This window comes from Mus musculus, chromosome 11, assembly GCF_000001635.26.
Source record: "Mus musculus strain C57BL/6J chromosome 11, GRCm38.p6 C57BL/6J".
Classification (NCBI taxonomy): domain Eukaryota; kingdom Metazoa; phylum Chordata; class Mammalia; order Rodentia; family Muridae; genus Mus; species Mus musculus.
In genome coordinates, this window is record NC_000077.6 from 70503711 (window position 1) to 70524334 (window position 20624).

Below are 20624 nucleotides of genomic sequence, written 5' to 3' on the forward strand. Positions count from 1 at the left end.
GAAGGAAAGAAGAGAGTGTGAGAGAAAGAGAGAAAGAAAAGGAAGAAAAAGCAAAAGAAAGAAAAAAAGCAAGCCCCCACTGTTAAATCACCTGTAATATCAATCCTATGGGATCTAATTTCCTCCTTTAGCTTTTGCAGACCTGAGGCACACAAGTGCTTCACAGATATGCATGTGGGCAAAATACTCACACACATAAAACTGAAATTAAATAGAAAGAAAATGGGACCATCTTGGCTCATATAGCCATCACTGTATCACCAGAGACAGAGTCCACTCTGAGAAACAGAAAAGGGCGCGCAGAAACAAAATTTAAGAGCTGGGCAGTGGTGGCACATACCTTTAATCCCAGCACTCAGGAGGCAGAGGCAGGTGAATCTCTGAGTTCAAGGCCAGGCTGGTCTACAAAGTGAGTTCCAGGACAGCCGGGGCTATACAGAGAACCCTGTCTCGAAAAAAAAAAAACAAAAAAACAAAAAAACAAAAAAAAAGGCAAAATGGAGACTGAATACAAAATGGCTGCAGTTATGTTAAAAGGAGCAGGCCTCAACATGGAGAAAAGGGTTTGTTCAACTTACACTTCCAGATCATAGTCCACCATTGGGGGAATCAGGACTGAAACTCAAGCAGGGCTGGAACCTGGAAGCAGAAGCTTATACACAGGCCACAGGGATGCTTACTGGCTTGCTTCTCATGGCTTGCTCAGCCTGCTTTTCGAGACAGGGTTTCTCTGTGTAGCCCTAGATGTCCTGGAACTCACTCTGTAGACCAGGCTGGCCTCAAACTCAGAAATCCGCCTGCCTCTGCATTCCAAGTGCTGGGATTAAAGGCCTGAGCCACCACTGCCCACTGCTTTTTTTTTTTTTTTTTTAAATAGAACCTGGGATCATCAGCCCAGAGGCGGCACAACCCACCAACAGCTGGGCCCTGCCCCACGATCACTAATTGAGACAATGGATCTCATGGAGGTCTTTTCTCAACTCCTTTCTCTGTGATGTCTCTAACTTGTGTCAATGTAACACACAAAACCATCTAGTACACCCAGGTGGATCTCAAACACACTTTTTCTGAATAGCTCAGTTACTGGGGTGAGCCCTGCCTGACTCCACTGTAGTCTTTTTACTTTCTTTACAGAAAAAGACCTCTCCCTGTGGGACAGAAATCATGGGGCCACCGTACATCTGTCCCACACTTCCTCATTGACAAGGCTTTCTAACCCATCGAATCCTTACAACAGCTCTCTGGGCAAGTGGCTTCAGCCAACCTTTTCCACAGATGGTAACAACTGAGACTTCCAGGGGTGATGGGTTCAGTTGAGTCTTCAAGTAGACAAGGAGGGGCTGTACAAAGGTGTACACAGACCAAGGAGGAAGACGCTGACCCCAGTCACCTTCCCTTGTACAATCAGCTCCCGCAGCGCCTACTGCCACACCCCTCTCTTCACCTCTCCAGCTGCAGCCCCTCCACTTCCTCAGGGCCTCTCTCTTATCATTGCGAGTCTACCAGCCACTCCTCTCCTCAGACCTTTGCTCCAAGCCTCCCACCTGTTTAACTCCGGAGCCTGGCACTTCCTTCCCTGCTCACGTTCACTCCGCTCCTGCCTGTTTGGAAGCCTCAGACATGTGTACTGGAAAGTGTGCGCGCTGCCTGGGGCTCTCCCTCATCCCTCTCTCCCTGGTCTGCATCGTGGCCAACGCCCTCCTGCTGGTACCTGATGGGAAGACCACCTGGACGGACGGCAACCTCAGCTTGCAAGTTTGGCTCATGGGTGGCTTCATTGGAGGGGGCCTGATGGTGAGAATGCTGGAGCGCTAGCCAGGGACCTGGGTACCGAGCTAAGGGACCAGGGATGGAACCGAGAAGAAAAGAGGGGAAAGGACTCGTTTGGCTCTGGATGAAATGGCAAGGGTCTGATGGGGATTAGGGGTCTGTCCATCAGCTCACATATAGTGACCATTCTGTAGAGGGTCCTGGAGGAGCCATAGGGTCCTGAGTTGAGTGTCTGAGGAATGTGGGAAAGGAAGGACTTCTCTACTAGGTGGGAGTAAGTTCTCTGTGCCTCTCCTTGCCTCTACTACTGAACATATGCAAAAAACAAAAAACAAAAAAACACCTCATTATGAGGATAAAGGCTAGTTGTGTGGGAAGTTTCAGGGCAGTGTCATAACGGGCAAGGGTGGGTGCCCAGAGCAACCTCTGCAGCCCAGGTTGATATCTCAGATTAGACACTCCACCAGCCAACTCCATGCTTGCTTTCCCTCTCTTCCATAGCTGTTCCTTCTCAGCCTGTCTGCTAGGATCCCCAGTCTGTACTAAGTTAAGTGCTCAGAATACAATTCTGGACCCAGGTTGTCGGTATTTTAGAGTAAATGTCCCAGTCTTCCTGCAGACTAGGGAGAGAAGAGCCAGGTGTGATAGTGCACGCCCTTGGTCCCAGCAATCCAGAAACAGAGGCAATTGAATCTCCGAGGCTAGCCTGGTCTACTGAGGAAGTTTCAGGGCTACACAGAAAAACCCTTACTTGAAAAAGAAAAAAAAAAAAAGTGAGGAAAAGAAAACCACAAATATTCTATCTAGATTTTCCCCATCTTCCAACTCTCTTCCATTTAGAGAACTTTCTTTTTCATTTTTTTACTTTTTGTTTGTTTATTTAGAAACAACATCCTGATAGTATATCAAGCCAGCGGGGAATCATTTTATAACCCAGTCTGAACTTGAAGTCTTCCTGCCTGAACCTTTCACATACATGCCTGACCATTTGGGGGAACTTTTGACTGGTTAACCCAGTGTAGCATGGGATAAAGACAGAGATCGACCTAGCACGGTTTCCCACCTTTAGCACAACTTGCTTGCTGTTGAACTTCTCTGGGAGAAGTTGCACTTTGGTCCCCTCTGCTGGCCACATTGTTATTAGCTGAATGGAGATACCGCTCCCATAGCAACTCCCTTCCCTTGCCCTCTGACATCCTGTTTTCTACTCTGCCTCCTTTTTTTAAAATATAGCAGCATCAGGCCTTTATTTATTTATTTATTTACAGATGGTTGTGAGCCACCATGTGGTTGCTGGGATTTGAACTCCGGACCTTCGGAAGAGCAGTCGGGTGCTCTTACCCACTGAGCCATCTCACCAGCCCCTCTACTCTGCCTCCTGCATGGATTCTGGTGGTATTTTTTTATTGTTTCAGTTTTGCATTTTTTTTTTTTTTGACACAAGATCTCACAGGTGACTGACTTAGAAGTCACTATGTAGACCAGGCTGGCCTTGAGTTCACAGAGATCCACCTGCAGAGGCAGATGTGTGCCACTATCCCCTACACGGTTTTTGTGGTTATTGTTGCTGCTGTTTGTCTTGTTTTGTTTTGTTTTGTTTTGTTTTGTTCCGAGAAGGTTTCACATCATCCTTGCCTTGAGCTCACTGTGCAGCTGAGGGTAGACTTGAACCCAGAAAGCCACTTCCCTCCTAAATGCTGGGACTGCAGCCGTACATCGCTGGCCCAACTTTTTTTTTTTTTTCCTTTTTGGTTTTTAAGACAAGGTCACATGAAACCCAGTATGTCTTGAACTGACTCTGTAACCAAGGATGAGCTTAAAGCCCCAGAATTGTGAGCAAACAAAACCGCACCTGGCTCTCAGCTGTCTGAAGACTACAGGAGAACTGAGAGTTTAAGCCAGCCTATGTAAGAGGCAGCACAGAGACCCTTCCTTTAAAAGAGAAGAGTGGGCTGGAGAGATGGCTCAGCGGTTAAGAGCCCTGACTGCTCTTCCAGAGGTCCTGAGTTTAAATCCTAGCAACCACACGGTGGCTCACAACCGTCCGTAATGAGATCTGATGCCTTCTTCTGGTGTGTCTGAAGACAGCTACAGTGTACTTGTATATAATAACTAATTTGTTTTTAAAAAGGAGAAGAGTGCTAAAGAGATGGCTAGTGGTTAACAGCACATGCAGCTGCCAGATGTGGTGGCTCACACCTTTAATCCCAGGCCAGCTGAGGCTACACAGTGGGACTCTAGCTAAAAAAAAAAAAAAAAAGGAAGGCAATTTTAGTTGTCTGCACAGGTGACATCACTAGAAAGGCAAGAAGGTGGCATGTTGTCCTTAGATCTGTCATGAGGCAGAAAGGAGAGAACATTGAGAAATTGGTTGAACTAAGCAGATCTTTCTCTCAGGTGGCAACTGATGATCGGACTAAAACTTTCAGTCCCTTCCTTGGAGAAGAACAAAATACTGCCTCTCGTCCTGTGCATATTGGCCAACACTTGTTTTTTCTTGAGCAGGTCAGCTGTGGAGGCCAGGCCTAGTGCCATATGCGTATGCCTCCCTGCATGCAGGAGGTCAAAGCAGAAGGATCTGGTGTTCAAATCCTTCCTGGGTGCTAGACAGTGTAAACTGTGTGTGTGTGTGTGTTTGGGGGGGGGGGGCAGGGAAGAAGATAAGAGGAGAGGAAAGAAGGAAAAATGGAGAAAGTGGTGGGGCTCAGGGGTTGCTGGGAGACAGCCGGGTTTAGTGACATGCCTGTAATTCAAGCACTTTGGAGGTAGAGGATCATGGATTAATGCCTGCTTTGGCTGTAGTAGACCTTGTCTCAAAATAAGTTAATGAAATTTAAGAGAAAAGTGGACTGGAGATGGACTCCATGATAGTACAGTTGCCTACCATGCACAAAGCCCTTGGGCTCATCAAGCCTTAGAATAAAACAAAAGAACAAAAAAGCCAGCTATGAAATTCCATGGATACAAGACAAGTAAAGAATGTGACATAGTGGGACTAAGGTACAAGGGCAAGGGCTGTCGGGATACATGAGGTTGGAGGCAGAGTAAGGGAGTCTCAAATGCCTTGTGAGTTCAGTCTTTGTGAGTCTTACCATGTAGTCCATGATAGCCTAGAACTTGCTATGTAGCCCAGGCTAGCCTCAGTTCCCTCCCCCACCCCACCCCCACACACATCAGCCTAGGACATCTTTGAAGATACCTCAAAGGAACTGAGCAGATAAAAGAACTTATATTAAGTTAATCAAATGCTAGCATGTGTGATGGAATCTGGAATGACATGAAACTAGAGTGTGGAGGCAGAGGACATCTTCCTCCTGGAAGGGGAGTAGGGACTGAGTGCATAGAGTTTAAAAGGACTAAGAGATTTAGATGCTACTGAGGAAAAGTATAGAGCACTTGAAGTTAGCCCTTGTATAGGAGGGTCAAAATCTCCCAGCCTAGGTAAATTGACGGATATTTTTTCACTGAAGAAGACAAGAAAAGACAAAGAGCAAATTAATTTGGGGTCTCTTATGAGGTTCACATGAGGCTTGCTGAGGCTGTTGAAACTAAGACATTCAAAATGAGCACCTCCTTCAGGCAGTTTAATATGGCTGTCTGGGTGCCTGGACGTGACTATTAGCAGGTGAGTGGTTACCTGGGTGGGTGTGAGCTTCATAATAAAGGTCACAAAGGAGAAAAGGACCCAAAGACTGACTCTTAGGAAACCCTGAGATCCAAGAGTCTCTGTGCAGATCCTTACACAGTCGACCACCAAGCCTGTTCATCGCGCCTTCTAACAGCACAATCCTATGGTACTGTTGAAGGTGTGTGTCAGCATGGGACACTCTCTCTGACCCAGCCATGACAAAACCGTCTGCTGTCTCATTAAACGCTGAGAGTGGTCTTCTGAGATAGGTCTTGCAGATCCACTTTACCAGTGGCAAAGCTGGCACCCTGAGAAAGTAGTCAATTCATAGAGAGGATGAAGGTCCTGACTCCCTTTCAGGTAGGAACCTACCATGCTGCAAGCATTTGTGCAGAATACATATTGCCCCCTGTCACCCAAACGTTTGATGGCCTTCTGTCTAAGATAGCTGTAGTATATTAAACCCAACCCTCCAGGAAACTATAATCTGGATCGAGATAAGGCAGGCATAGAAATAAATATACTTTAAGGTCGAGTCCAACAGTGATTCGGGAAAGTATAGATAAGATTGTACAGTCCAAAGGGCTGAGGGCATCATGGGCAGCTTCCCTAGATGGACAATGAAGCAAGTCCGGCCTTGAGGACCTAGGAGAACTGCTAACATCAACTCTCTCTCATCCCACAGGTGCTGTGTCCAGGAATTGCAGCGGTCCGGGCAGGGGGAAAGGGCTGCTGCGGTGCAGGTTGCTGTGGCAACCGCTGCAGGGTAAGAATCAAAATCACAAGTTTAGGCCTTGGTTTCTGATCCCTTCCCCCACAGAACCGGAAGCACTGTCTAAAGGCAGCCTCTAGGAGGTCTCAGGTGCCACTTCCCTCCCAATCATGGGTCTCAAATGAACCCCACCAGAGGGGGCTAACAAGCCCCTTGAACCTCCACGGTAGATGGCTTTTATGATTCATTTGACTTCAAATCCAAGGTTTAAAGACAAATGTATTTTCAGGCAGGCTGAGCAGGGGCGGGGTAGTATGCGGGAGGCACTGGGCACGGGTGTCTGTCTGAGGGAGGAGGCGGGCCTACTCTTCTTACCTTTCCATGCCCCGTCTAGATGCTGCGCTCCGTCTTCTCCTCCGCCTTTGGGGTGCTTGGCGCCATCTACTGCCTGTCAGTGGCGGGAGCTGGGCTCCGAATTGGACCCAAATGCTTAATAGACAACAAGTGGGACTACCACTTCCAAGAAACAGAGTAAGTCCTACTTTGCATTTGTATCCCCCGTTCTGTGCCTCTCCTCACCTGCTCTCTTACTACCTGGTCCAGAAACAGTGGACCAGACTGAACTCCTAGAGAGTTCCTTCCAAATAGCCCATCCAGCCCTTTACAGATCTTAGTAGATCCTTGCACTGGTTGGTGGTAGAGCCTGCTGTGTAAGCAGTTTCTCTTAAATGACCCCGTCCATCCACAGAGGCGCTTACTTGCGAAATGACACTCTTTGGAATTTGTGTGAGGCGCCACCTCACGTGGTACCCTGGAATGTGACACTCTTCTCAATCCTGGTGGTCGCATCAAGTCTGGAACTTGTGCTGTGTGGAATTCAGCTGGTGAATGCGACCTTTGGTGTGTTGTGTGGCGATTGCAGGAAAAAGGAGGTAGGACTGCTTGGGGGCGTTCTTGGGGGTAGAGGCTGAGAAATCCTGTTTGATCTTGGCTTCATCTTTACTCTTTCTCTTTCTTGCAGGGTGCAGCTCACTGAGTCCCATAGGCCACCCCTAATACCTCATTTCTGGAAGTCTGAGTGGTCACCCACTCCCTGGTTGGCTAGGGAAAAAAAAAAACATGCACACTTTTATCGTTCAGGCTCTTCCTTAGTGGAATAAACCACCCTGAGCCCCTTCCCCCAGTTCTGGTTTAGCCTTTGGAAAGAGTGTACGTGGGCCTTCAGAGATATGTGTCTAGACTTGGGGCTTCTATATGTACCTCCCACTCTACCCACAACCCCCACCCCCTCTTGTTATTCTCTTAACAACAACAACATAGTTATTGTTCTGGAAATAAAAATCTGTGCTCTCAAGGAAGCTAATGTGCCAGTGATGAAAGATGAGCAATTTTTAATTAATTTTTCTTACATTTATGTGTGTGTGTGTGTGTGTGTGTGTGAGAGAGAGAGAGAGAGAGAGAGAGAGAGCCAACTTGTAGGAGTTGGTTCTTATACCATGTGTCATGTGTTCTGGGATCAAACCCAGGTCCTCAGACTGTAGCATCTAGCAGCTTTCCCTAGTGAATGCCCACTTTCCACTGTTTGTTAGGTAATAGCCTCAGGTCACGAGGTCACAAGAAATTGAGTCAGGCTGTGCTGGACAAATAGCTTCAAGCCATAAAGAACAGCTTAGCCCCAGGCTGAACCTTCTGCCTTACCTGCAGAAACAAAATATGCTCAGGCACTGAAAACAACACACCCTGCTCTAGTCAAACTCCCACCTTCACTCCCCTTCATCCACCGCCTTCTTCCCCCACCCCCTCACCCCCACCCCCAAACATAATCTATAATTTCCTAGTAGCTCCCTGTTATACAGAGAGTCTGCCTGCCTCTGTCTCGATTTTCTTACATCTGCCACTGGCAATTTCTTTCTTTTTTTTTTTTGGTTTTTTCGAGACAGGGTTTCTCTGTGTAGCCCTGGCTGTCCTGGCACTCACTTTGTAGACCAGGCTGGCCTCAAACTCAGAAATCCGCCTGCCTCTGCCTCCCGAGTGCTGGGATTAAAGGCGGGCGCCACCACGCCCAGCGGCAATTTCTTTTTAAAGAAGTTAAGGATCATTTCAGTTGGTGGGAAACATTAGGTCTCAAACCGGGGACAAAAAAAAAAAAAAAAAAAAAAAACTGAGCTGCCTATTTAATATATCAAAGTGGACCTGGCCACCAGGTTTTCCCAGCATCCCTCAGTCCCTACCTATTACAGGATATTGGCTGACATACCCTGCTCCTTATCCTAAACATCTCAGCCCAGGCAGGGGTTGGGCTGCCCTTCCCCCAGCTTCCCTTCCCTATATAATCCAGCCATTTTGGTTACCTGCCCCCCCCCCTTTTTGGTCTACCCTTTACCCTCCTGGTCTCTTAGTCTGGCTCTCCCCTCCCCACCCTTTTCTCATAGCCTGGCTCAGGGTCATGTTCACTCTGGACTTTCCCAGATGTCCCTGCCTCTGGCCATACACCTCCCTTTTATCTACAATAACCCTTCTCCTCTGTCATACCTAGGAGCAGTCATTGTTGTGGTTTATAAAAAAGAAAAAGAAGCCAGGGATGTTTGGAGTCGCAGTACGGTACAGGGGAAGGGGGAGCCTCTGTGGACCCATGCTGAGGCATCCTTTTCCCCCTGAGGTACCAGCCTCATGAGTGTGGAATACCACATGAGTATAGTATAGAATAGAGTTTATTTAGGGCATGGGGAGGGGAGTTGAGGAGGTAATAGAGACAGAGAGACACACACAGAGATAATAGAAGAGTAGAGGAGTACAGGCTGGCTATGAACACGTGGGGGGGGGGAGAAGGGGCAGAGGGGAAAAAGGGTAAGAGAACAAGAAGAGAGCGAGGAGGGGGCAAGCAGCCCCTCTTGTACCAAGTCAGGCACACCTTGCTGTTGCCAGGTAACTGTGGGACAGAGCATGGAAGGAGTGCTAACTGTCATGTCTTTCCTTTTTTCATTCAGTAAACATTTTAAGAAACATGTTGGTAATGAGATAAGTATTGGCTGGTGGGAGGAAATACTTGTCACAATAGGGAAAGTCTGATTTCTGCGTACAGATAGCTGGGGGATTCCAGGCAGAGAAAGCAATGTGAAAATAAAAGTCTCAGATGACAATTTCTATTTAGGAAAGCCACCACTTGAAACTTGCAAGGTGAGGTGGCGAGAAGACGGGTAGTGGAAACTATGGGAGAAGATTCTTTAGTTTCAAAGCTCTAAAAATAAAAATGTAAAGCCTTTTGCATTGCCGTGTAATTAGTTATACTGGCTCTGTGAGCACCTCCCACCCACCTGGGGACTTCCAAACCAGATGCACACCCCATCTGACCGACTCAAACCTGGGGACTTCCAAACCAGGTTTTACCAGTAGATTCGATCTACTCATCCAGTCTCTCTGAGTACAGGGGTCAGGAGTGGACAAAACTTCCACCCCCACTCCTTAATCTGAAGTCACTGATGGTACGGAAGGGAGACAAGTTGGGCTCTTAAAGGGGACATATTATCTGCAGATGTCCTCAGAGAGTCAAGGCCCGAAAATTCATGTGTTCAAGTTCTTTGTTCTAAACTATGTGACCTACAACCCCTGAATCCGGCCTTGAGCCATGCTGGGTCAAGAAAGCAGAGGCAAGGAGGCAGGCAGCTTATTGTCTCTTAATCAAGGGGACAGCAACGCCAAGGCCAAGAAGCTTTAATGGTAAAAGACAGTACTGGCAGAGCGACCGCATCAGCTGGCACAGCAGAATATTCTGATGTCATTAAGTGCAGTGTCATCTCGGAGGCCTCTTGGCTTCTGGATTTTGGTCTGCAAGCCACAGACACCTTTGGGACATGAGTTGCTCCACTCTCCGTAGTCTCCCCAGTTCAGCCCAGGCCCCTCCAGCTCCACGCCGTCTGAGCAACGGAAGCGCACGTTGTTCACTCCAGTGTTGTCCCCTGGGAATGTAAATGGCTCCACCCGGAGGCAGAAAGCCACTAAGAAGCTAGTGCCAGGACACCACAGAGGCTCACTCCATGAACCCCAGCTGCAAGAGAAGGAGAGTTGTAATGGTTCTTCAAGCACGTCCTACCCACCCTGGGGACTTCCAAACCCAGCACTGCCAATAAAGGATGGGCTAGATCTAATCTCCTGTGTTTCCCTGAGTACACGGGTGGACTTCCACCCCACACCTCTATAACCTTAGTGGAGTTTATCTCAGGGAAGGGCACTAACAGAAGGGAAGGGGTATGTATACCTTTGTCCTAGGAGAGTGTCCTTCCCATTCAGGAGTGAACCCAGAGCTTTACAAACACTAGATAAATGCTTTCTACCCCGTTGGGTCTTTGGTCCCTAATCTCACCTTCCGGACTGGGACTCCACGACGTGGGTGTTTTTCTGTGAGTTCCCTCGAGTGCAGTGTAGCCGGATCCCATTCAGAGCTGTGTCATCTCCAGGAATGCCTTGAGGGGGCTCCACCTAGGTCAGGAGGGAAGCAGAAGTGAGGTCCACTGAGAGGATTCTCCTTCTCACGTTCAGCTCTGCAATCTGGCACATCTTTGCCCTTTCTAAGACCCAGGTCTGAACCTTCACCTTGACAGAGAACCCACTGGCAAAGTATCCATCAGGACACATCTCAGGCCAGGCCCAATCACCCCAGGTACCACCGTTGGTCACGTCAACGATCGATGCATAGCGTGGTTCTACGTGAACTTGAATCTGTGCATGTCCATAGCACATCACCCCCAGCAGCAGTAACAGCCTGGCTCCAGCCTGCAACTCCATCCTGCATGACCTATGAATCTGGTCACTTAGATGGATTTATATCAGTCCTGGCCCTATCAAGATTCAGGTTGCAGCTCTCTACCAGCCCTGTCCTTTCATGGCTCAGATTGCGGAAGAATGACCAGGATTAAGTGACATTCAAAACTAATCTGCTCCAGTCCAGGAACCCTGAAGATTTGCGGCCCCCAGGAGTTAGGGAAGGGAGGGCAGTAGAAGCCACTGAGTTTAAATTAGGGCCTACTGAATACTTAACACTAGCTCCAGGTATATTTCATGTAATCACCGCAATGATTGTAGAAGATAGAAATTATATTTCCTAGTTAGTAGATGAGAGAGCTGTAAGTAACTTGCCACCCCCACCCCTACCCCAGTAAACTGAGGGAAATCCCAGCACTGGCAATGGAAGCCAAGGCTGGAGACTGCAGTGATTCTAGGAAAATTTGCCAGGGATAGGATTAGGCAGGAGACAGTGTGAGGATGAGAGACAACCCTACAGGATGTAGAAAAGAATACTGTTAACATAGATCACGGCTGGGAAGGATAAGGGCTGGGAAAAGGTCTTCTTAAGGCTGTGGCTCTGATTCTTTGAGAATCTTGGACACCAGATACACCCAGAGAGACAGGATCTTCCTCTGGAACCCAGGTTGTCCTGAAATACTGTATGTGGCAGTCGTTTTGTTTTGTTTTGTTTTGTTTTATCAAGATAGAGTTTCTCTGTATTGTTGGGAGCGACCCTGTTTGAATGTTAACTGCCTTGTCAGCCATAAGTGCTTGCCGGCACAAAGTCTTGGCCTCTGTGGGAAAGTACTAGCCCAGCTGAGTACAAATAGACATAGATCCTGAAGTCAGTGGAAAACAAAGAGCTATAAATCTTGTGGATAGGTGCCTATTAACCCATTCTGTTCTGATCTTCTTGCTGAACTGTTTACCCAGTCAACATCCTGTTCCTGGGAATAGGTGCACTACTCAGAGACAAAGCGACCCCACTTCACCCCCTTCCTGCTCCTATGAGTATATAACCTGTGTGGGAAAAATAAAAATTTGTCAGCTTGTCTTGTTCTTTGTATCTCTTTGTCCCCCCATTCTCTTCCAGGTGCCTCTCAAGTGCCTGTTCGACTGTCCCTCGGGTCGGGACACTGTATAGCCCTGGCTGTCCTGGAACTTACTCTGTAGATCAGGCTGGCCTCGAACTCAGAAATCTGCCTGCCTCTGCCTCCTTAAGTGCTGGGATTAAAGGCATGAGACACCACTGCCTGGCGTTAGCAGTCTTACTTAGGGTTTCTATTGCCACAGTGAAACACCATGACCAAAAGCAAGCTGGGGAAGAAAGGGTTTATTTGGCTTACATTCCCACTGTAGGAACTCTAGCATGGCAGGAACCTGGAGGCAAAAGCTGATGAAAGGCCATGGAGGGGTGCTGCTTACTGGCTTGCTCCTCATGGCTTATTCAGCCTGCTTTTTTATAGAGCCCAGGACCACCCACAACAGACTGGGCTCTCCCCCATCAATCGCTAACTAAGAAAATGCAGGCTTGCCTGCAGCCATATCTTATGGCACTTTTTCTTTTTAAAGATTTATTTATTATTATATCTAAGTACACTGTAGCTGTGTCTTCAGATGCACCAAAAGAGGGCGTTAGATCTCATTGCGGATGGTTGTGAGCCACCATGTGGATGCTGGGATTTGAACTGAGGATCTTCGGAAGAGCAGTCCATGCTCTTAACCGCCAAGACCTTATGGACAGGGACTGAGATAACTAAGAACAAATAAGGCTACTCTTCCTCTGCTTCTTGTATTCTTTAAGATACGATGAAACACCATTCACTATGTAGCCAAGGCTGACCTAGAACCCTTGACCCTTCTGTCTTGGCCTCCTGAGTTCTGGTGCTACATCCCCTTTATCTTGCCTTGCTTAACGGTCTAGAATCTTTTCCCAGAATGCCTTTCCTTCTATGACCAGCAGATGGACCCCTAATTCACAAAACAAGAAAACAAAACTTGGCTGGATTTGTTAGGGGGCACCAGCCCTGATCTGCTGACCTCAGACACATTCCTCTGTTTTTTAACACATATTTATTGTAAGGCAATTTGATTTAAGAAATATTCTAAATTTCTGAAAATGACCAAGAAAAGTAAGGTGCTTGGCCAGGCCTAGCGGCTCAAGTCCATATGTGATCACAGTGGCTCAAATAGCTGAGTCGGAGGATAGAAAGTTCAAAACCAGCCTGGGATATAGGGCATGATAATGCACGCCTTTTAATCCCAGCACTCAGGAGGCAGAGGTAGGCAGATCTCTGTGAGTCTGAGACCAGCCAGATCTATGTGGTGAGTTTCAGGATAGTTGGGGATATGTCTCAACAAACAAGTAAGTAAATAAATAAAATGAACCAGGCCTATGTAAAGAGACTGTCTCAAACAAGTAAATTAATAAATTAATAAAACGAATCAACCTGAACAGTTTAAATCCTGTCTCAAAAATAAAAAAGGGGGGGGGGGGGCTGGTGAGATGGCTCAGTGGGTAAGAGCACCCGACTGCTCTTCCGAAGGTCCAGAGTTCAAATCCCAGCAACCACATGGTGGCTCACAACCATCTGTAACAAGATCTGACGCCCTCTTCTGGAGTGTCTGAAGACAGCTACAGTGTACTTACATATAATAAATAAATAAATCTTTAAAAAAAAAAATAAAAAATAAATAAAAAATAAAAAGGGGAAGGGAAAGGGGGGGGGTCGATGATGTCTACAACCCAGCACTAGAGGTGCTTCCCTGGCCCCCTTAAAAAGTCAGAAAGCCATGGATCCAGTCTTCAACGTACAGAGTGCCTGTTGTCACCAAAGCTCACATTCCAGTGAGGAAGCCAGAAGGTTCTCCTCTCTCCCCAGTGAAGCTTGAGCTGTGCACACACAGACACACAGACACACAGACACACAGACACACACACACACACACAGTACTGGGGACTGCACCTAGAGTCTTGCACATTCCAGGAAGACACTACCACTGAACTATATCCCTAACCCATTTTATACTTTAAAAAAAATTTTTTAAACGATTTTTAATGTTGTTCACAGAACAAGGCTTGATTTGATTTTTATTATTTTAAAAAGCTTAATGTTTACTTCGTTTTCTGACTCTGTATTTGTGCTGTCAACACTTACACACTGGTTTTCTGCTCCTCAATAAGGAAAGAATGCCAGATCCTGTCATGGGCATATTTAGCACAGGTGGGGTCACCCATTGTTGTTGTTGTTTTAGGCAGGTTCCCTAGGACTTTAGTTCTCAGAGCACAAACTCCTCAAAGTCTGCCTGGGCACGCACCATGTGTGGATTTGGGTGCTTTTCTAAGTTTCTTGGAATAAAGATTAACAGGGGTTCTGGATAGCCATTTCTTGTTAGAGTCTGTATTACAGGGAAACCTACAATGGTATGTCAGATGCTGGGCCTAAACATTATCACTAGAGTTGGAGTGTCCCTTTTTATAAAGCATGTTAAGACAGAGTCTAGATAAGTTATCCAGGCTGGCCTTGAACTTTTGATATTCCTATCTCAGCCTCCCAAATACCTAAGGTTACATGAAGACCTGAGCTACTGTGCCCAGCTATGAAAATACTTTTGTATTCTGGGGGTCTAGTGTAGGGCCTGCCATAGGAAAGTAATGACTGATTTAATGAATGAAACGCTAAAGTGAAGCTCAAAAAATTAAATTATAATGTCCAAGAATCACTGATGGAAGGCCCCAGACTCAAATAGTGTGCAAAGGCAAAGAGCGTCTATTCTGCAGAAATTACCAGCATGCAGGGGTCACAACAAAATGGCAATGACTTGAGGGGCTTGCAAGACATCCTTTTAGGCAGGTCTAGGGGAATTTCCCAGAAGGACTAGGTAACCTCTAATATGATTGGTAAGGGTCAAAGCAGTAACATTAGTACCATTTTCATTAGGTGCTAGGTTAGTTCTATTATAATTGGTGAGACCCTGAAGATTTTTGGAAGCCAGCTCAGTTCTGGCTTTGTTATCTTCTTCAGCCAGGAGTCTCACAAGCAGACTCAGCTACAGCCTTATCCTCCCTAACTCAGGCCATCATTGGCTAAAGGTTCTTTGTCAGTGGCTCCTTCAGAGAAGCCCAGTAAGCTTCCTGGGGAATTGAAATTTTTATTCCCAAGGTTTCCAGACCTCTCGGCAAGAATGTAAAAAAAAAAAAAAGAGAGAGAGAGAGCCTAAAGCCCCATCCTCGAGCCTTAACAAGTAAGACGTATTGGGCAACTGTGGTCAGCTTTCCACTTGGAATGCTTTCACATGCGTTATCAATTGATCCTCACATGAGATTTACAAAGGCCCATTATCTGCAGCTTACAGTGGATTCGTGTCCAGATTTAAGGAGAACCCACAAGACGCTGCCTCTTACGACAAGCTAGCCCCACAGGTAAAGGCAATGCAGAGACAGGTCACATATTATGTCCCCCAAATCGTCATTATGTCTCTCACCCTAGGATCTGACCTCTAGGGCAAAGGACACAAGGGAGGGGTCCTTAATAGATTAATTATTAACTCTCTGCACCTCTGGACACCACGGGAAGGGAAAGGCCACCAACTAGCTAGGTGAGGTGCACCAGCGATGGTCATGGGGGTCTCACTGTCCCCAGCCCTGGGACGCTGGTTCCGCCATGCAATTCCCTTCGCTATCTTAACGCTGTTACTTCTTTACATCAGTATATGGTTCTTCTATGAGTGGCCCTTCCCCTTACCAGCTCAGAGAACCCAGCAGTCCGGCCTGCGGGGACTCAAACTCCCTTCTCCTTCTCCAGTCCTCGGCTCCCTGCTTAGTTTCCCGGCAGGGGTGCAGTCCTGCAATCCAGAGAGACCGCTACCTTCCCAGGTATGTTTGAGTTTTAAGGCCAGAGTCTGGGGACTCTGCAACAAAGAAACAGGGGAACCAGACTGAGAATCGAATGAAAGGAGGCTCCTCCCTCTCTGTTCCCTCCCCCCTTCAGATGTCAAGAATAACCAGGAGGAACCCCAGCTAAACCTGAGGGACATTCTTCAGGGCCCAACAGTGGCTAAGTAGGCCTAGCAGGCTAGGAACTTTTCATGTATCTCTTATATCTATCTCCCAGACTGGCCCAGCGGCCAGACCCCTAGTGGTCCCAGAGAAGGAAGAGCTTCCCTGTCTAGGGCCTCATGGGGCGCTGGGTCGCATGGTGAGCCCCTTCCTGGCCTGTATGAGCCCTGAAGGGGATGTGGCGTTGTCTCAGTATCTGGCAGGATGGAGAGAACTACTTAGGTGAGTGGTCTCCCTTCCCCAAGCCCATCTTCCTCCAAATGATTCTGTGGTTTCGCAAGTCATCTCCCCACTTCCACCACCAAACAGGTTCCTAACTCCCCTTGGCACTGTCTTCGCCTTTGCCACCAGCGAGGCCTTCAACAAGGTGACCGACCTCGAGGCTCGTGTGCACGGCCCCAATGCTTCACACTACACATCGCTGATGACTATGATCACATGGGAGCGGGGAGCAGGATTGCTACAGCGCCCGGGAACCGAACCTGGGCATTCAGCCGGGTCCTCGGGCTCTCGAACGCTACTTTTGTTGCATCGCGCGCTGCGCTGGTCCCAGCTCTGCCTCCACAGGGTGGCGACAGGGACGCTTGGAGGTCCAGATGCGGGCACGCAGTGCGGGGAAGCCTACAGCACCGCCCTGGCCCCGCACCATCCATGGCTTATCCGTCAGGCCGCTCGCCTGGCGATCTTGGCCCTCCCGAGTCGCGGTCGCCTGCTCCAGCTGGCGTGTCCCGGAACAGGAGAGGCGGACGCGCGGGTTGCTCTGGCCCGGGCCGCCGGCGTCCTGGAGGATGTGTACAATCGTACCCAGGGCCTGCTGGCCGGCCACGGCCTGCTCCAGCTGGCTTGATGGCCGCGGCATCAAGAGACCGACCAGAAAGGCATTTCTGGGAAGGGATGTACATACTCAGGGTTACCGGCGGCCTGAGAGTAGCTAGCGGTCCTCTTTAGTGAAGTCACCACAGTTAAGGCCCACCCCCAGCAGGGCAGTCTCAGTGATGTGTGAGATCCTCTCATCTTCAGCCTCTGGAAGCTGGAAGAAGCAATGAAGAATAAAGAATGCTTTAGTAGCTGTCGACATCCGGCGTTATGTATGATAACTGGAGAGCTAGCTTAAGGGCTGGGGGAGGGTGTGGGAAGACCTGTTATCCCTGCTCTTTGCATCTGAAGGACTCATATTCCCCTGAGCTCATTTCAGCTGCTCCATGGCTTCAGTTGCCAGCGCTTACCAAGTCTCAGTCCAGATCTGCCCTCCACACAGCCAACGCAGCATGTCCCGCCTGAGTGCTACTTCCCTCCACCAAAAGTACATTTATTTCTGTGTTCTGTCTCCAACCTAAAGCCCGTGCACCATGCCTCTCACCAAACAGGCACTCCACAAAGGTCTCCTTGGTCACTTCCGTACTAGTGAATGTGAAAGACATAAAGCATTTCCTAGACTAACTTAGACTAACTCCCAAACGTACCTCAAATCTACTTTTTTTCTGAACTATATATTTCTATCCATCCAGCTGGATATTTGGCATTTCCATTTGGATGTCAACTAGGCATAGCACACCTATCAGCTTCAGACTGTTTCTAATGCTTTCTTCTAAAATAGTACTTTCATAGTCACGTTAGCTCAGTAAGGAATTCTTTTGTTTGTTTGTTTGTTTGTTTTTGTTTTTTTCGAGACAGGGTTTTTCTGTGTAGCCCTGGAACTCACTCTGTAGACCAGGCTGGCCGAGAACTCAGAGATCTGCCTGCCTCTGCCTCCCAAGTGCTGGGATTAAAGGCCTGTGCCATCACTGCCAGGCAGGAATTCAATTTTTCCAGGTTCTTAGATCCAAAATCTTGTTAACGTGACTTTCCCCATACCAACATTGAATCTATGAAAATCTGACTACTCCCCACATTTCCCAAGTTTCTTTGTCTAAATCAGCTTTATGTATCATCTGGACTATCTTTGCCTTTCTTACAGTTGTACGGTCACTAAACTATAAAAGGTCATTCTTTTGTTTGTTTGCTCAGTTCTTTGTTTTTGTTTTTGAGACCAGGTTTTTTGTTTGTTTGTTTGTTTGTTTGTTTTCCTTGCGTAGCCCTGGTATCCTGGAACTTGCTTTGCAGACCAGGTTGGTCTTGAACTCACAGAGATCTGCCTGCCTCTGCCTCCTGAGTGCTGAGATTAAAGGCATGTGCTACAACTGACCAGCAAAAGGTGATTCTTTAAAATGTCAGTATTGGGGGCTAGAGAAATGGCTTAGCCAGTAAAGTACTTGAGGTGAAAAACAGGGTTAGGATCCCTTATCACCTATATAAAAGCAGTGTGGGCACCTGATGTGGTGGCTCATGCCTTTAATCCCAGCACTCGAAGGCAGAAGCAGTCAGATCTCTGTGAGTCCCAGGCCAGTCAGAGTTATGTAGTGAGTCCTTGTCTGGAAAACAAAACAAACAAAAAGCAGGGTATGCATAGCAACCTACCAGCAAAAGGAAGGTAGAGGGAGGAGGATCAGGAGTTCAAAGCCAACCTGGGCGGGCTACGTAGCAACTTGGAGACTTCATGAGATCCTATCTTTAAAAAAAAAAAAAGGGGCTGGAGAGATGGCTCAGCGGTTAAAGAGCACTGACTGCTCTTCCGAAGGTCCTGAGTTCAAATCCCAGCAACCACATGATGGCTCATCGCCATCCATAATGAGATCTGATGCCCTCCTTTGGTGTGTCTGAAGACAGCTACAGTGTACTTACATATAATAATAAATAAAATAATGAATAAAATCTTTTTTTAAAAAATCAGGAAAGCCAAGCCTGGTTGTTTGTCATCTCAGGGATTTGTAATCTCAGCTCCTTGGGAGGCTCATACAACAGTTCCACAAGCAGTGCTTCCTGCTCAGGCTACAGATAAGGACGAGGCTAGCTTTTGAAACTTTGGGAGACCTTGCCTCAAAAAAAAAAAAAAACCAAACAAACAAAAAACAAAAACAAACAAGCAAACAAAAAAACAAACAAACAAACAAAAACAAGTCAAAAGAAGCCTGGGACATCCGTGAACAACAGAGTGAAGCCTGGGACATCCGTGAACGACAGAGTGAAGCCTGGGACATTGTGAACGACAGAGTGAAGCCTGGGACATCGTGAACGACAGAGTGCTTGCCTAACATTCCTGTACAAGGTTCTGGGTTTGAACCCAGCAACAAAAGCAAAACAAAACCAAAAATCTTGGAAAATAGTGTATCGATGCAAGGATTTGGGGGCGCTACTGTAGAAACACAACCAACCAGGTGGGGGGGGGATGAATAAATTTGACTTCACCCAAATTTTAAACTTGATTTTTTTTTTAAACATTTGGTTATTTATCGGGGGGAGGGGAGGGTGACTGTCTGAAGGTCAGAAGACAACTGGCAGGTGTTGGCTTTCTCTTCCACCTAAGGGACAAGCCCCTTCACTGGCCGAGCTCTTTACTTGCCCAAAGCTGAAAACTTTTCACTCTAATCCAATGGGAGAAAAATATCTGCAAATCATATAGCCGGGGCTAGAGAGATGGCTCAGCAGTTAAGAACACTGACTGCTGATGTGTTAGAATGGCGGGTCTCGTCTCCATGGCACACTAGGCCAGAGCAATTCCATGTGGAAGCGGTTTTATGGGAAGAGAGAGACAAAAGTATTGGCAGAGAGAGAAGAGAGGGAAAGAGGAGAAAAAAAAATGAGGACAGGACGGTCTCCTTATTTGTATGGAAAATGACTTAACACAAGTAAAAGTGGGAGGTGAGCCAAATGGATTCTGGGAATATGGTGGCAGTTGTCTTGGCAACGGGTCTGCAGGTCACAGGTCGCAGGTCGAGCTGTTGCCTCATAGGTTTGGAATGTCCTGATGCCAACAACTGCTCTTCCAGAGGTCCTGAGTTAAATTTCCAGAAATCATCTGTAATGAGATCTGGTGCCCTCTTCTGGTGTGTCTGAACACAGATGCAGTGTATATACATAAAATACATAAATCTTTTTTTTTTTTTTTTTTTTTTTTTTTTTGGAGACAGGGTTTTTCTGTGTAGCCCTGGCTGTCCTGGAACTCACTCTGTAGACCAGGCTGGCCTCGAACTCTGAAATCTGCCTGCCTCTGCCTCCCAAGTGCTGGGATTAAAGGCGTGCACCACCACGCCCAGCTTTTTAAAAAATCCATATATCTGATGTTTCTACCTAAATATAAAAATAACACAATACAATAATTAAAAACTCAAGCAATTCTTTTTTAAAATTGACAAAGATCTTGAATGGACATTGCTGCAAAGAAGATACACAAAGAACTCACTAGCCATGGAAATATGCTTAACTAATTATTCGGGGAAAACAAATCAAAATCATACACTCACGTCCACATGCACTAGAATGGCACGATTTTTTTTTATTCTACAAACCATATTTAATTATAAAATCAAGAATTTTAGTATACAAGAATTGAGTTGGCCCAAGTATTTATATAAAGAACCAACCTACATAATTCATTAGACAAGAAATGATTTCTTCATTGTAATGACTCTTTTTTTTTCCATATTTTTTTATTGGGTATTTATTTCAATTACATTTCCAGTGCTATCCCAAAAGTCCCACACACGCTCCCCCACCCACTCCCCTACCCACCCACTCCCACTTCTTGGCCCTGGCGTTCCCCTGTACTGAGGCATATAAAGTTTGCACGACCAATG

The 20624-nt window shown here is 47.1% G+C and overlaps 3 protein-coding genes across 3 annotated transcripts; 2 read left to right on the forward strand and 1 right to left on the reverse strand.

Annotated features, from left to right (window-relative positions):
• The first annotated feature begins 1563 nt into the window (after nucleotides 1-1563).
• On the forward strand, nucleotides 1564-7473 carry Tm4sf5 (transmembrane 4 superfamily member 5). Its single transcript, NM_029360.3, has 5 exons — nucleotides 1564-1794; nucleotides 6084-6164; nucleotides 6505-6641; nucleotides 6859-7042; nucleotides 7132-7473. Exons 1-5 carry the CDS (start codon nucleotides 1621-1623, stop codon nucleotides 7144-7146), a joined length of 591 nt encoding a protein of 196 aa, NP_083636.2. The 5' UTR covers nucleotides 1564-1620; the 3' UTR covers nucleotides 7147-7473.
• A 2332-nt stretch (nucleotides 7474-9805) lies between these two features.
• Vmo1 (vitelline membrane outer layer 1 homolog (chicken)) lies at nucleotides 9806-10906 on the reverse strand. The gene is made up of 3 exons (NM_001013607.1): nucleotides 10701-10906; nucleotides 10471-10586; nucleotides 9806-10155 (listed from the first exon to the last, which is right to left on the reverse strand). The coding sequence occupies exons 1-3, from the start codon at nucleotides 10890-10892 to the stop codon at nucleotides 9858-9860; spliced, it is 606 nt and encodes a 201-aa protein (NP_001013625.1). The 5' UTR covers nucleotides 10893-10906; the 3' UTR covers nucleotides 9806-9857.
• A 4592-nt stretch (nucleotides 10907-15498) lies between these two features.
• On the forward strand, nucleotides 15499-17026 carry Gltpd2 (glycolipid transfer protein domain containing 2). Its single transcript, NM_146020.1, has 3 exons — nucleotides 15499-15768; nucleotides 16007-16173; nucleotides 16261-17026. Exons 1-3 carry the CDS (start codon nucleotides 15508-15510, stop codon nucleotides 16796-16798), a joined length of 966 nt encoding a protein of 321 aa, NP_666132.1. The 5' UTR covers nucleotides 15499-15507; the 3' UTR covers nucleotides 16799-17026.
• Nucleotides 17027-20624: the final 3598 nt, after the last annotated feature.

What these genes read in the sequence shown, in the direction of transcription:
- Vmo1 (NM_001013607.1), bottom strand. Translation starts at nt 10,892, where the DNA reads ATGGAGTTGCAGGCTGGAGCCAGGCTGTTACTGCTGCTGGGGGTGATG. An exon ending in CCAGTGGGTTCTCTGTCAAG is followed by an intron (nt 10,587 to 10,700) that starts GTGAAGGTTCAG and finishes CTCCTGACCTAG; the next exon opens with GTGGAGCCCCCTCAAGGCAT. An exon ending in GTGGAGTCCCAGTCCGGAAG is followed by an intron (nt 10,156 to 10,470) that starts GTGAGATTAGGG and finishes CTTCTCTTGCAG; the next exon opens with CTGGGGTTCATGGAGTGAGC.
- Gltpd2 (NM_146020.1), top strand. Translation starts at nt 15,508, where the DNA reads ATGGTCATGGGGGTCTCACTGTCCCCAGCCCTGGGACGCTGGTTCCGC. An exon ending in AGAGACCGCTACCTTCCCAG is followed by an intron (nt 15,769 to 16,006) that starts GTATGTTTGAGT and finishes TCTATCTCCCAG; the next exon opens with ACTGGCCCAGCGGCCAGACC. An exon ending in GGATGGAGAGAACTACTTAG is followed by an intron (nt 16,174 to 16,260) that starts GTGAGTGGTCTC and finishes ACCACCAAACAG; the next exon opens with GTTCCTAACTCCCCTTGGCA.
- Tm4sf5 (NM_029360.3), top strand. Translation starts at nt 1,621, where the DNA reads ATGTGTACTGGAAAGTGTGCGCGCTGCCTGGGGCTCTCCCTCATCCCT. An exon ending in TCATTGGAGGGGGCCTGATG is followed by an intron (nt 1,795 to 6,083) that starts GTGAGAATGCTG and finishes CTCATCCCACAG; the next exon opens with GTGCTGTGTCCAGGAATTGC. An exon ending in TACCACTTCCAAGAAACAGA is followed by an intron (nt 6,642 to 6,858) that starts GTAAGTCCTACT and finishes GTCCATCCACAG; the next exon opens with AGGCGCTTACTTGCGAAATG.